The 15,254-nt window shown below is 38.1% G+C and overlaps 2 protein-coding genes across 2 annotated transcripts; both read left to right on the top strand.

Annotated features, from left to right (window-relative positions):
* Positions 1-6: 6 nt before the first annotated feature.
* Positions 7-4,919, top strand: LOC125231893 (probable tRNA N6-adenosine threonylcarbamoyltransferase). Its single transcript, XM_048137486.1, has 6 exons — positions 7-176; positions 708-929; positions 1,856-2,006; positions 2,318-2,424; positions 3,488-3,654; positions 4,667-4,919. The coding sequence occupies exons 1-6, from the start codon at positions 62-64 to the stop codon at positions 4,904-4,906; spliced, it is 1,002 nt and encodes a 333-aa protein (XP_047993443.1). The 5' UTR covers positions 7-61; the 3' UTR covers positions 4,907-4,919.
* A 574-nt stretch (positions 4,920-5,493) lies between these two features.
* LOC125231772 (MAPK regulated corepressor interacting protein 2) lies at positions 5,494-11,129 on the top strand. The gene is made up of 3 exons (XM_048137341.1): positions 5,494-5,663; positions 8,147-8,312; positions 9,662-11,129. The coding sequence occupies exons 1-3, from the start codon at positions 5,647-5,649 to the stop codon at positions 9,812-9,814; spliced, it is 336 nt and encodes a 111-aa protein (XP_047993298.1). The 5' UTR covers positions 5,494-5,646; the 3' UTR covers positions 9,815-11,129.
* Positions 11,130-15,254: the final 4,125 nt, after the last annotated feature.

Genomic DNA, 15,254 nt, shown 5'->3' with positions numbered 1-15,254 from the left:
AGTAAACACGAGCGGTTGCATTAAATTTTAACGAAATTTCAATAAATATTTACTTTTCCCAATGGTGATTGCAATAGGTTTTGAAGGCAGTGCCAATAAACTAGGCGTTGGCATAGTGAAAGATGGGGAAATACTTGCCAACTGTCGTAGAACCTACATCACACCTCCCGGTGAAGGTTAGACTTTTGTTTACGTTTTTAAGGTTGTTATTGTGTATAAATTTTATTAAAATGCCAATGATGTGTTTAACAAACGTATTTGATTCTCTATTCCAAGACTTTTTACAGTTTGTTGCACAAAAGGCGACCCTTTACTGGACCTTCTCCAATATTATACCTAACCTCTTGTTTATAATATCTCTGAACAGGATTAAAACAGTCTCGGATTTCATTTCAATCTGTGTTTGTACTAAGCTTGGGTAGTAAATCGGCAAATTAAACTATCATTTTAGTATATGGGATACTAGCTTTAAACCCCGGTTTCGCGTAAGAAAGAGACAAAATGTAGCCTATGTCACTCTCCATCCCTTCAATTATCTCCACTTAAAAAATCACGTCAATTCGTCGCTCCGTTTTGCCGTGAAAGACGGACAAACAAATAGACACAAACTTTCCCATTTATAAAATTAGTATGGATATGGATATTCCACAAAACAACAGCTTAAGCTAGCTTAGTAAAACTTAGTCATAAAATTCATAATATTGCAGGTTTCCTACCACGAGAAACAGCAGAGCATCACCAGCAGAACATCCATGAAGTCCTCCAAGAAGCCTTAGAGCAGTCAGGGCTGAGCCCGGCAGACATTGATGTGGTGTGCTACACCAAGGGGCCGGGCATGGGCGCCCCATTGTCAGTGTGTGCTATTGTGGCTAGGACTTGTGCTCTGCTGTGGAAGAAACCTATTCTGGGTGTCAACCATTGTATTGGGCGTATCCTTTTAATACCATCCAACAATAGGCTAGTTTCCTCCTAGTCAAATCAGCTTCTTTTTAAGACCTGTCAAAATGATTTGCTAATATGGAATTACTATGAAATACTGAACGGTGATGTCACAGTCAATTCACTTACTTATATCTTTCTCTTTGACTTGTTGAATAGAAATTATGTTTAAACATAACTACTGTCCATATTTTTCTTCTAATTATGTGGTCCTTTATTTCGTGCACTGCATAAAATATTTTATTTTAAGTACAGGAAACTAGCCTATTACTGTGTTTTTGTGCTTGTATAACCTGTCTTGTATTTTGAATTTCAAGTGCCATTACTTCTTGGTTTTAAGATTTCATGAATTTGAGAAGCAGGTATGTGACATGTGTAACTCATTGGTCTAAATTTAGTAAATGCAGCCATGGTAAAGAAAGATCATAGTGCCATCCTATTTTCTCACATGCATTGATTTAAAAAGGTTTACAGTATGTTGTGGCCACTTTTCCATTTCTGTTTTTTTTTTCCAGGCTGTAGACTATGATGCTACCTTCTTCTTTGCATCCTGTTACCCTCTGCTGGGTGTAGGGCTCGAATCATATTTCTCCATTTACTCCGGTCTTGGGCAGTTTGGGTAACCTCCTCCCACCCCATGCCTAGCACACTGAGCTCCTGCCGAACCTATGATGCTATATACATAGAAATGCTCCACAAACAACAGTCTTAAATACATGATGATGATTAATTAGTTGGGTCCACACAGCGAGCAAAGTTCTCACGCAGTAAACATCCAATGTAGATGTGCCTCGAATGAGGCACCGCTCTGTCTTGACCTGGCTATTGAGGCATCCCTTTGTTCTTATTTCTGTAGTTAATGTGCTTATTTCTTAGCATCCTACTTTACAATAATAGTCCTTATATAATAATTTAGATATAGAAATGGGCCGCCTTATCACCAAAGCAAACAACCCGACAGTATTATATGTGAGTGGCGGCAACACACAGATTATTGCTTACTCACGCCAGAGGTACAGGATCTTCGGCGAAACCATTGACATCGCTGTTGGGAACTGTTTAGACAGGTAAGATGGCTTAGAAAGTAAGATATTAGGTATATGAAAGTATTTAGGAAATGAGTCACAAATAAAATCATAATTAGTAGGTAGGTAATACTTTTGCAAACGGGAACAAAACCACCAATCAAAAATTTTGAATATCGAACATTATTGTTCAAACATGAAGTACCTAAACATTTCAGTGGAGAATTCATGTGTTCAGTTTGCAAAAGTAAGTCCAATTTTTATTATAAGATTTTAAGCCTTATTCTTCTGAATCTTCTGATAAAAAAGTCAGTCCACTTTTTGATATGCGCTTTAACAATGCTAATTTCTAGGTTTGCCAGAGTTCTAAAGCTGTCCAATGCTCCAAGCCCTGGCTACAACATCGAGCAAGCTGCTAAGAAAGGAAAGAAATATGCTCATCTACCATACTGTGTGAAGGGTAATATTGATACTATTTATCTATGCTATAGTCAGGTCAGGGGCAGTTCACTCCGCGCTACAAGTACATGTCGGCAGCCGCGAGTTCGCGGCCCATTCAGTGGTGACGACCTTCGCGCGGTGCAATAAACCGAGTCTCATTAATTCGCCTTCTGCATTTCTTATGAAATGCGTGTATTAGCGACTAGCAGAATCGCATTCAAACGAGGACTCCATTAAACGCTGCTCGACTCCGCATATAAGGGCCGGTTGCATCAAACCGTCTGTCACCGTGCACCGTTAAAGCGTTCGTTAATTTTTTATTGTATTTGAAGTTCCATAGACATCTGCTGCGTGACGATGGTCTGTCAAATGTGGTTGATGCAAGTGGTCCTAAGTCACATATCGGACACTGGCGATCAATATATGAAAGAGGTGCGTTCCTAGCACACAGTCTAAGCTCGTGTAATTGAACGCGTACTATGCTTGTATGAGTGAAATATGACAGGTCGACTGTTCGCGTTTTTGGCGTGAGGTAACCGAGAGGCTGGGCAGCACTTTCAGTGGGGAGCGGGAGTGGCCATACTGTACGATAATATTCTTTTCCCCTCACTAGCTCGGAAACACGTGTTTTGTCCTTTAATACCAGCGGGTAAAAACGCATTTTATCCACTAGTGGGTAAAGTAATTTGACCTTGAATAAAGTCAAATTAACTGCTTTAAAATTGATAAAAGTAGGTTAATCTAGTAATAAAGATGATTTACCACCTGTGGAACTACTGGAAGCAGTGATAAATGCATTTTTTGCGTTGTAGTTTCCTCGCTATAGTGAGGGGAAAAGTTTTGTGTTACACTCGGGTGCAAATGTATTTTACTTCTCGTGTGTTAAAAAACTCGCAAGTTCAGGATTCTATTTTCGAACCACTCGCTTCGCTCGTGGTTCAACTATAGAATCCTTTCACTCGCTTTTTCAATTTGACACTCGGTGTTAAAATACAACTTTGCCCCCTTGTATAACAAATAACTATTATTATACTCTGCTTAAGTGGACGCCAGGCTTTACTATGACATTGTGTTGTTTTCAGGTATGGACGTGAGTTTCTCCGGCATTCTGTCCTACTTGGAGGACAAAGTCGACGACCTGCTGAAAGAATACACCCCTGAGGACCTGTGCTTCTCGCTTCAAGAGACCGTGTTCGCTATGCTAGTCGAGATCACTGAGCGGGCGATGGCGCATTGTGGCTCTGATGAGGTTAGAATATATTCCCATTCAGCTTGGCAAAAAAGTCAAAATGGAACTTTTTTTATCATAGCAACACTCGCTTATCTCATACAAAAGTGAGTCAATAGTTGCCACATGCAAACGGTTTATTTACATAGACAGTGGCGCCCCTATTGTTTTCTACTCTTTTTTTACTAGGCCGGAACATGGCTGTTTTATCAACAAGATAATTAATATTTTTTTAACAATTATAAACGTTTGCAATCTATGCCTCTAGACCATTACCATTAGGCATTAGGGTGTATCGCCATCTAGCCCACCGTAGTCTATGGTTCCGAGGTACGTTTTTTTTATCTAAACTAAACTTTATCTGTCTATACGGAGTTAAATATGTCTTTGCATCATACATAGTCAGCAAAACTTTCCGCCATAAAGGGAAATGGGACCTGCATGTAGCGACATCTACCTTAAGAGTGTTGTTACACTTCTCAATCTTTTCACCAGCGGTAGTACGAATACGAAGTTATACCGAGACTTATCTTTATTAGAAATACACCGTTACGATCAAAGACATATCAACATATGTAACTCCGTATAGACGGATTAAAGTCTAAGAAAAAAACGTACCTCAAAGCCCTAGAGAAAAAGGTACGGTGGCCTAGATGGCGTTACACCTTTGGGGAACGCTCGGCTAGATGGCGCTAATTTTAATATTTGACATTTTAACATTAAAGAAACAACGACGGGCACCACCAGTGGCGAAGGCCGGATTCGAACCGGCGTCTTTAGCAATCCGGGCTAATCCGAATCCGAATTTGAATCCGGCCTTCGCCGCTGGTGGTGCTCGTTGTTTTTTTCTTTAATATATGACATCTTATTTCGATTTTTTAATTAAGCGTGGTTAGCGCATCGCAACTAAGTAAATTTCCAATATGACTTGTTACTTCGGCTGCCGTTTAATCGTAACGCTCTTACGGTACCGGTAGATGTCGCTACAGGTCCCGTTGTTTTCAAGATTTTAAAATCTTTTGTTTATTTCAAGGTCCTAATAGTCGGCGGCGTTGGCTGTAACGAGCGTCTCCAACAGATGATGGGAACCATGTGTTCCGAGCGCGGTGCCAAAGTATTCGCTACCGACGAAAGGTTCTGCATCGATAATGGAGTCATGATAGCGTACGCGGGGGCGTTGGCGCACCAATCAGGAGCGACTATGGAGTTTAAAGATGCGACGATCACGCAGAGGTTTAGGACGGATCATGTTCTTGTTACTTGGAGAGATTAAAGCTTTAATTATTTTTTAGTGTTTTATTTCCTAGAAATTAGTCTTCTTACCTACCTATAACTTATAGGAGCTTTGGTGCACCAATACGATGCTACAATGGATAAGGATGTGACGATAAAAGTTGCTCAGGTTGCCGATTGTATGATGTTTTGGGGCTACAAACGTCTCCAATAGTACCATACAATTTTCTATGCATTGCCGTATATTTAGCCGATTTATTAAATTCTTCGCTCTTCTACCCAGCTGATAAATCCGTTACCATTTTTTTGTAGCATGGTTTGTAAAAGCCTTTTTAATGATTTTTGGCGCTCATCAAACCTCAAACATTAAAAGAGAATACAACATCTCTGATTGGTTCTTTTATTTGGCGCATCATAATTCCACCAATGCATGCACACTACGGAACTACGGAAGTCCAAATTATACTAAAGTAACATTAACGCAACTGCCACTCTGAACGATTAGACTATGACAGCAGCAGTTTCTGAAGCGGTGTACCGCAATTCGGACCTTTCTATATTTTGAGTATTTTGACACATGTTTTGCGTCGTGTCTTTCGTTTCGTTTCATTCATTCGTACGCGAGTAGTGGCGTCCTATTTCTATTTATCTTTAGTGTGGATTTATTTATATCTATAATTAATTTCTGGACATATTCATGATATATTTATAGAGCTCCAAGTCTTAACTAGATTAAGTTTTACATAAATAGTCCGAAGAGCAGCGTGACTGTTGGAAAACATGGATAGAAATATGAGGTAAGGTTTCATTGTCCTTTCGCTTGTTTTTTGCATTACTTTCACATATCGTGGCATGTGTTGTAAAACTTGTAAACAATAGCACGTTTGTGAACTAAGTTTTTGCAATCGATTTTAGAATGAGTATGATTTAGAAATTTTGCGGCCGTGCGGTCTTATAAAATGTTCCGTTATGTGATATGGAGCGAATAATTACAATGGGAAAGACATTGCAATGCGTTATCTGGATGATCAGCCACATGTTATTATAGGCATTAGGCATTACAGTGGAATCTCGATAACTCGAATCTCAAGGGAAAAGCAAAAAAATTCGAGTTAACGAGTTTTCGACTTAACAAGAACTTCGAGATACAGTGGTTTAACTGCTGGAATTTCGACTTACAAAGGCGCGATTTCTAGGTATGTTTTTCGATTTGTAAAGTAAGTTTTATATTATGTACCTATACTTATTAGGTACTTACAGTATTATACAACAAATGACACATAAATGAAAAAAAGTCTTCAGTTTCCTTTTTGTACTCATATTTATTTATTTAATCTTATGGTACAAACATCTTATGGTACAAAAGGTTTACTTTATTCCAAAAAGCATTCTCTACTAGTCAACCTTTAGGCAAAAAAGTATGTTGTAGTTAGTTAAGGTTAAATAAGTAAGTACTGACTACTGATGGATAAGCTTCACGAGATATCGTGTCCTGTGACTCCTGTGTCGACAAAGAAAAAACGTCAACAGCTGTTCGAATGTATTAATTGCACGTGTACAAGACAAAAACAATAGATTTGAAAGCCCTGAACCCGAACATTCATCGTAGATTTTATTGATATTATTTCTGGGAATTCCGAGTAAGACATCTTTTTATTTTACTTAGTACGACTTACAAAGTCTCCTTTTCGAAATTCGAGTTATAGAGTATAAGAACGTATTATCAATACTTCCTAGGGAATCAACATTTTGTTCGAGTTACAAAGTCTGAATAATTCGAGATACCGCGTATTTAGGGGTTCAGCGGAAGGGAATGGCATTTTTATTCGACTTACTGAGGATTTCGACTTAACAAGGTTCGAGTTATAGAGATTCCACTGTATTATAGATTTTCGTTCTTTGTGTTTTCACCTAGACATCTAAACATAGTAACTTGGTAGCCCTAAGACAACGTAAAGCTACGTAAAGTGCAAAAAATTCAAACAAATTGAATTAAAATATGGTTTTGTAATGTTTCAATTAAAATAAATAATACTTGCTATTGCTACCATTGTCCACTCTCCTAGGTCTAGTTTAGGTCTCTGGTCAGTGTTGTGTATATTGTATTTGAGTAATCTCTAGAAAAAACAATGCATTAATTTTTATTATTTATTCAATTAATTAAAAGTTAATACAATAAATCCTTAATTACTAACAATTACACATAATTCCACCAACTAAATAAATTAAAAATTACAAATAATACTAGGAATAACCTAACCTACTTACTAACTAAATCCACTCCGAGTCCCTCCCGACGCAAAGGAGCCCAACACGCTCGCCGCGTTGCCACGTTGAACCGCGATGGACAACCTTTGCAATGCATTAATTGGAAAAAAAAAATTAACATCTAACTGCAGAAATATATTGCTCAAATGCACTAAATTGTACCTGGAAAGATTAAACTTAAAACATTTATAAAGAAAAGAGTGTACACCCATCTTAAAGGCTGGCAACGTACCTCTAACAATAGGCTAGTTTCCTATACTTAAAATAAAATATTTTATGCAGGGCACGAAATAAAGCACCACATAATTAGAAGAAAAATATGGACAGTAGTTATGTTTAACCATAATTTATATTTAATAAGTCAAAGAAAAAGATATAAAGTAAATGAATTGACCGTGACGTCACTCCTCAGTATTTCATAGTAAATCCACATTAGCAAATCGTTTTGACAGTTCTTAAAAAGAAGCTGATTTGACTAGTAGGAAACTAGCCTATTCTGGTGTTTCGGGTGTGACACCCGGGGTGTCCATGAGTGGCAGTGATTGCTTACCATCAGGTGACCTGTCTGCTTGTTTGCCTTCTAACCCATAAAAAAAAACATTTGACAAAGTTCAAAATACATATTAAAAAAGTGAATGACTGCCAAATACAATAATCATTAGACACCTATCTAAGTATTATTTTATTCAACAGACTTGTTTGATTGCAAGCAAATAGAATTTGTTATGTGAATGAAACCTGTGTCTAGTAGACACACAAACTTTTTTTCATAACATGTTTTTAAAAAAACTTCAGATATTAGTAACAAGTAGATATTTTTTTTTTTGTATGAATAGGTAGACGTTTGACCATGATCACACCTGATGGTAAGTGATGATGCGGTCTACGGTGGAGCACGCTTACCTATGAGATACCTATTTACTCTTGCTTTAAAACCGGGATTGTACTCATGTGGAAACATTTTGTTGATTCCTTCGTGTTAACTTGAATATCTGAACATTGCATCTTCCAGGTCTCCGTATGTGAGCAGCGGTCCCCGCAGTCTCCCACACCTCGGCAAGCGGCACTCCAACGGGCACTCGCACAGTCACTCTGCCAGACTGAGCCCCCCGGCGCCTCCACACAACAACACACAACAGGATGACATCATTAACTATATTTACGACTCGTGGAACAAGGTATACATGAATACTTCCATATGTTTTTTCATCATGTCTGCTTTGTAGACCTCTGGTCAAAAAAACTCAAATTTTGTTGCGTTTGTCAGTGACACTGATGTTAATTTTATGAAGTATATGTGTCTTTAAACCCTTAGATCATACAACGCATGTGTTTACATTTTCACATAAGCCAAGTTATTTCTTATGTGTCAGTAGAACACAGTAGGCTTAGCATTAGCACATGATGGCTGCGAGAGTATGTCGCTGCGAGATAGATGACATGTCTTCTTCTAACTGTATTAATGACATAAGGACGGGTAGTCTATCTCGCGGCGACATACTCTCGCGGCAATCATGTGCTAACCCTGCAGGTCGCAATACTCGCAATGCTCAACCAAATCTCGCTAAATTTGGTTACCACATTATTAAGTGCCCCAACTTAATTAACCCCATTAACTCAGCAATTCCCGTTAAGTTTGTACATTTGGATCACGTCTCCGATTTGGATAAAAATTGGTAGGCTGATAGAGTCCATGATGCTGAGTTGCTGAGCAAGATCCACTAGGTTTCCCAAAATGTTCTTGGTTGATTGTATGAAACTTTCCTTTTTTGTTACCGAAAATGTATAGACATCTGGTAACAAAAAACTAAATCTAAATCGGTTCATCCGTTCGGGAGCTACGATGCCACAGACAGACACACAGATAGACAGACAAACAGACAGACAAACAGACAGACAGACAGACACGTCAAACTTATAACACCCCGTCGTTTTTGCGTCGGGGGTTAAAAAGGAAGGTTTCATACAAACTACATTGGGAAACCTAGTGGATCTTGCTCAGCATCATGGACTCTATCAGCCTACCAATTTTTATCAAAATCGGAGACGTGATCCAAATGTACAAACTGAACGGGAATTGCTCAACTATAAGTTTTAGCTGTTCTAAGTTGCTGTTCAAACTTACTATGTTATGTTGTTTCCTATATTCAAGTGTGGAATAAACAGTATTTGTACCTAATGTTCCTGACATCCACAAGGCCACGGCGGAATAGACGTGGTGTATCTATCCATTTTTCCCCTTTTTTCTGAATTAGATTAAATCTATTAATTCAGTGTGCCGCTTCGCAAAGGCCTCCTCAAGCTCTTTCCATTTCGATCTCGGGCCACTCTTCTCAACTTCGGGCCCACTGTGAGATCGAGTTCGTCCCATCTCGTTCGAGGTTTCTTTTGGCTCCTAGTACAACCTCTAGGTTACCGATCCGTTATGATTTCGCTCAGTTTCTCCCGCTCGTCTCTTAGCATATGGCCGGTCCGTGGCGTATATTGTGTCAATAAATTCGAGTCACAATTTGATCGGTGATTCCAGGTGACGCGAGAGCTGGAGCGCGGCGGCGAGGAGGCGCGCTACTACAGCGAGGCGCCGCCGCGCCAGCTCGCCAACTTCCGCCCCTTCAACCTCGACGAGTGGTGGGGGCGCCGTCTGCTGCACGCCATCAACCGCAACAAGCACCGCTCCTAGTTACCACCCACAGAACTTACTGAGATTCTGTGACGGGCGTAAGTCGTCTTTTGTTCAACCGCTGAGATTGAGATGCACATTGTCGGTCTAAAATATCCTTGTGACCGTACCGAATTATAAGCGGTATAACTGCAACCTGGTGAATGACATCAACCGCAACGAGCACCGCTCCTTGTTCTCACCGACAGAAGATTACTGAAATTTGTGACGTTTGGTGTGAGTCGTCTTTTGTTCGGCCGCTGAGATTGAGATGCACGTTTTGGGTGAAATATCCCTGTAACCGTAGCAAATTGATGCTGCAGGCCACCAACCGTTTTAAATACTGCCTCCTAGTTCCCACCGGAGTACAATGGGCGTACTGAGCGGCACAACCGAGATTTTTTACACTCGTTTGGGCATAAGTCGTCTTTTGTGATACTGCGATTGAGACTACATTCTCGGTCTAAAACATTGTAATCGTACCAAAATATGTAACGACGTCCCTTCGGTTTAGATGTGATGGGCCCCAGCTGCTTATCATTATCACGCACAGTTCTTAGTTTCAACCCAAGCATAATGGATTAATAGAGCGAGTCAACCGAGATTTTGAGTAAATATTCAAGTAAGTCTCTGAAATTAGAAAAAAAATACATGGTTTCAATTTAAAATATTTACGAAACGTATGTTTTCCAGTCTAAGAATAACTATGTGACTGTATAAAAACATTTAATAGCGCTAGGGCCAACATCTGTTGCAAATCAAAATATTTAACGAAGTTCCTCTGACTAGAAAGACGGTTTGCTGCAGGAATCTAAAAAAATGAGAATGACAGATGTCACTAAAACACACGACTTTCTCCTACATTATGAACCAATCATCTTCACTGGGCGTTCAGTATTGCAAGTTTACGGCGTAGAGAGGGACAAATTATTTGCAAAGTTGCGGTACTTCATTTGGATAACGAAATGTGCATTTTGTCTCAAGTCTCATGTGGTAACAGACGACTTATAAAGTGATCTTGCATTTGTCTCCTAAGTCGACGCAATTTGGTTTTACTAGTTTAAGTAGTCACACAGATAACGGACTTTTTTTATATTGAATTTAAAAACAACATATTTTAACTTGTCAAACTTATATTATGAAAACCGTAAGTGATCTCATGTAACGTTTGTGTCAGAAATTCGATAAGTCCGTTCTCTGTGGTTAAGTAAGAATGCTAAGCACATAGAATTGTGTACATTGACCTGTCAGATTTCTATCTTTATCGCACGTTCACAATTAATATTGCCGTCCCGTTCGCTGTCATATTGACTGCTGGTATCATGGACAGGAAAGCAATATACACCGTGTTTCCGGTATCACTCAAAACCTCAGACACCCCAACTGATTTTTATTTTTTTAAACGTATCTAGAATATTCATTTTTTAATTTGATGATTATTATTTTTTTAAATTGAATATTTAATTTTCTGTGCAGCTCTACTCGACTTTTAACTCTACACAAAAAAATAATTGCTAGCTACCATCGTAAACCTTAAAACTGATTAATTGTGTACATTACTGCAACGACATAAGGTTTACCAATAGACAGCTATGTCACTGTAAAGCACGTTAAACTGTGTCACAGTAAACTTCAAATTGGACAGGAGACGCAGTAAGCAAATTTAAACCTAACATTCAACATGACAAGGTTGTAATTAGGTAAGAGTTCAATTTGTTATGACTTATGATAAACTTTAAAATTAAAGTGACGCACAACGTCAAACTCGTAGTGGAAAAAATAATCGTCCAAGTAACCAGCCAGTATTAATACCCCTAAATATTGAAAAAGGTATACAACCTCTAGCAATATGATATTCACAATGTTGTATTACGAATTTGTAGAATGGGCACGTAAACAATAACTAATAATACAAATTAAAACAAAAAATATTACCCCCATCAAGATATAGCTCAATCGATTCTGAACAAACGGTTTTCAGGTTTTTAGTGTTAAGTGAAACACGATGTAGATAAATAGGAAATGGCATATCAATGTACGGTATTCTTCATACAGTTTGACAATATATTGTAGAAATGATTAGATAGTAACAGGGGTATTGTTGTCACTTTTAAATCAATAATATATGTATGAAAACGGGACGATCTTTTAAGAATGTCTACAATTTCTAGTCTGACTGTAGGTACTTAGTGTTCTTACTTTAGTTGTTGCGTAGTTCGGTAACAAATAAAGTCTTGTTGCCTGTAATTGTTATTGTCAAAGACATATTTGTAAGGATTTTTATTCAAAGTTACTTAAATCGGATTTAAATTATTTAAGAGTACATTTAACAGTATTAATATTCTGTTAAAATCAGGATTATATTTACATCTGTTCTGATTAATATCAGATTTGATTTAATTGAAAACCCAACTCATTTGAATATTTGAATCTCATATGCAGTCCCAGGCCACATCACGAAATTTATCGAAATAGACATGTTGATTCCTCTCCCAAAATATGTTTTAAAATTTAAACGCAACAAGATTTTATTTATTACCAATTGTTTGATATACGCCTACCTTTTAATTTCCCTTGCTTGTGTTAACATCCTAAGTTTCAATTGCATTTAAATAAATGAAATTATTATTATATCTACTTTCATGTACATCTAAAATTCACAAAGTTCAAGGTCAAAATATATGATAAAAATTATACAATAAAAGCAATAATAATAGTTTACCACAAGTAGGGAACCTATTTTTAAGACGATGTAAATATTTTAGCATGAATTTCTATTTTTATTTATATTTAAGTGAATAGTGTGACCGGTAGAATCAGCTAGTGGATTTTAATTTTGACTCTGCTTGTAGTGAAAACTAGAATTTCAAATGAATATTTATAATTATGTACCATCAAATTTTTACCGTTTGACTTGAAAGGAGACGTTGATATTTTTTCTGCACACATAAAAATGTATACAGGTAATGAGGAGGCACACTCAAAGGTTATGACAGATGGCGCCACGCTATTAGTCCATTGCACAGATAAAGAATTTCATACGTGAGAGCGAGAAGATGTTATGTTTTTTCTCTTTCTCTCACATATATGAATGACGGTGACATGCCTAGGCACTTGTACAGGCGCCGCCTGGCGGGATAAAATGTCAGTGTGCATTCTCATTTCACCAAAACTGTCTCGAATGGAATGAACAAAATTTGTTTTTTTTTCTTTGAGTGACACCTCTGTGAGAGCGAGAAGATGATATGTTTTTTCTCTCTCTCACATATGAATGACAGTGACATGCCTAGGCACTTGTACAGGCGCCGCCTGGCTGGATAAAATGTCAGTGTGCATCCTCATTTCACCAAAACTGGCTCAAATGGAATGAACAAAATTTGTTTTTTTTTTCTTTGAGTGACTCCTGTGTCGGTATACAGTCATAACTGTCAAAAGTCTGTTTTATTGGTTAATCTGTCAGTCTGTCACATACGTAGATATCCATTCGTGCCAGCACAAGAGACATTTGGATATGAAATGATTACCATCACATTGTTCTTTATACACGTTAAACTTTCGTGAGACATATTGGAATAATTAATGAATCTACGGTTGTACTCACGTTATTATATCGCTATTGCTGTGACATGTTTCGGGCCAATTTGGAGGCCCCTCTTCAGGCATATAAGAGTTCACGCGGCGGCTAAACTCAGTAAACGATGTAATAACGTGAGTACAACCGTAGAATCATTAATTACATTGTTCTTTGTCGCTTTTACAAGTTGAATCCGGCTAATATTTGTGCTCAAAACTGAATAACTTGACAGAATGTTCAATATTCATGATATTTTAAACGATGACTACCTACAGTAACTATACTATTTAAATAATTAGGCAGAAGTCCGCAATTGTTCTTTTAATCATTATTTTTATCAATATTAAATGAATTTCGTTTTACTTAAAGCAGTGATTTTTTTTAAATAGATTTATGGTGGGTTAACTTTTTAGTGTTACTTTCTGTTGTCCAGGGGACACTGTCACGTTTTGTTGCCAGTTGATAGTCCACTATGGAAATTAATTTCATTTGCGAGTAGCTACTATTCCGGTACACGAGCGTATATTTCTCGTTTTCATTTAAAGGGGTAAAGGCATTTGACTCCTGGCAATTAAAAGCTTACTTTTTCAATAACACTTATAGTTATATCGATTACTGGGTCGTCCACACTCAGGCGACGCACGTCGTGATGCCGCGCCGCCCGAATGTAATTTAAATATCTTCAGTACATTTTGTATAGGAAGGACGTAAGACGCGCCTAAAGCGACGCGTCGCTTGGGGCTTACACTCGGGCGGCGCGGCGCTGACATCCGTTACGCGTCTTACGACGTGCGTCGCCTGAGTATGGGTTGCCCCTAAAATCGTCTACACTTTTAAACGGACATGGACGGAATAGTCCCAAATGACAGAATTAGTCGCAATGGCTAAAACCAAAGTAAGTTTCGGATGTATGAATATGAACGGGTTATTGTTAGGGGAAGGTGAGGTATAATGATTCCCTTAAGGGAAAAACTTAACTGTGGCTAAAGCTGAAGACAAAAACCGCAAGATTTCTATTGTTGTAGGTAGTAAACTTACTTGACGTTGTAACTGCACACTTGTTTTTTATTATATGTGTGTATTTTTATAGTATTAGAGGTTTTTGATAAAGTTTAGTAAAGGATCATTTTATACACACCCTTGTATAAAATGATCCCTGGGGTAGGGGTAAAATAATCCCAGGGATCATTTTAAACCCGGCCCTTTATTTATTACGGCCCGGCATTTTATTACGGCCCGTTTGTGCAAACACTCTCGAGTTTTTTGTTGGGACAGTGCATATACTTGTCTCGTCAACATTAAATATCCGATGGGGTGGAAAATAATGTTTTGCTTGCACATTTGCGAAAGTCGAAAAAAATTTGTCCACCACAGGCCTTATTAAAGGCTCGCGCCCGAGCAGAAGACATCGATTCTGGGGCACGCATCGTAATGTCCGGATGTCTACGTCTAAACTAAATCAACGAAGCCATTCAAGTCCAACTTTTCCTTTTTCTTCAGAAAATGGATGAGGTCAATTATTTCTGCCAGTTCGTGAGCTAAGCTTAAAACATCCTGTGTGGTCAGTCCGTACATTCTAGACTCCATGTCCTTAATGTAATCAACCAGTTCCTGTTCTTGTTCTAAGTTAAACACAGTTTGTTTGCGACCTAGCTTTTTAGCGGAGCCTACAGCTATTTTATTTTTACCTTTGGCTCTTTTTTTAAAGCCATCACCGGGACCTTAAACTCTACTTGCAGTTTTGTAAGGCATGCCATCTCTGACGGCATCTAATGCCTTCTGCATTTTGTTCTTCAAGCCAATTTAGGCGATTACTTTTGCGTATATAAATTCGCGGCATGATCTGTAAAAACAACAAATACTAATGGGGTAAAATGATTCCAGGGA

Source organism: Leguminivora glycinivorella, chromosome 12, assembly GCF_023078275.1.
Source record: "Leguminivora glycinivorella isolate SPB_JAAS2020 chromosome 12, LegGlyc_1.1, whole genome shotgun sequence".
In the NCBI taxonomy this organism is placed as follows: domain Eukaryota; kingdom Metazoa; phylum Arthropoda; class Insecta; order Lepidoptera; family Tortricidae; genus Leguminivora; species Leguminivora glycinivorella.
This window is presented reverse-complemented; position numbering and strand designations above follow the sequence as displayed.

What these genes read in the sequence shown, in the direction of transcription:
- LOC125231893 (XM_048137486.1), top strand. Translation starts at nt 62, where the DNA reads ATGGTGATTGCAATAGGTTTTGAAGGCAGTGCCAATAAACTAGGCGTT. An exon ending in CATCACACCTCCCGGTGAAG is followed by an intron (nt 177 to 707) that starts GTTAGACTTTTG and finishes ATAATATTGCAG; the next exon opens with GTTTCCTACCACGAGAAACA. An exon ending in TCTACCATACTGTGTGAAGG is followed by an intron (nt 2,425 to 3,487) that starts GTAATATTGATA and finishes TGTTGTTTTCAG; the next exon opens with GTATGGACGTGAGTTTCTCC.
- LOC125231772 (XM_048137341.1), top strand. An exon ending in TTTACGACTCGTGGAACAAG is followed by an intron (nt 8,313 to 9,661) that starts GTATACATGAAT and finishes CGGTGATTCCAG; the next exon opens with GTGACGCGAGAGCTGGAGCG.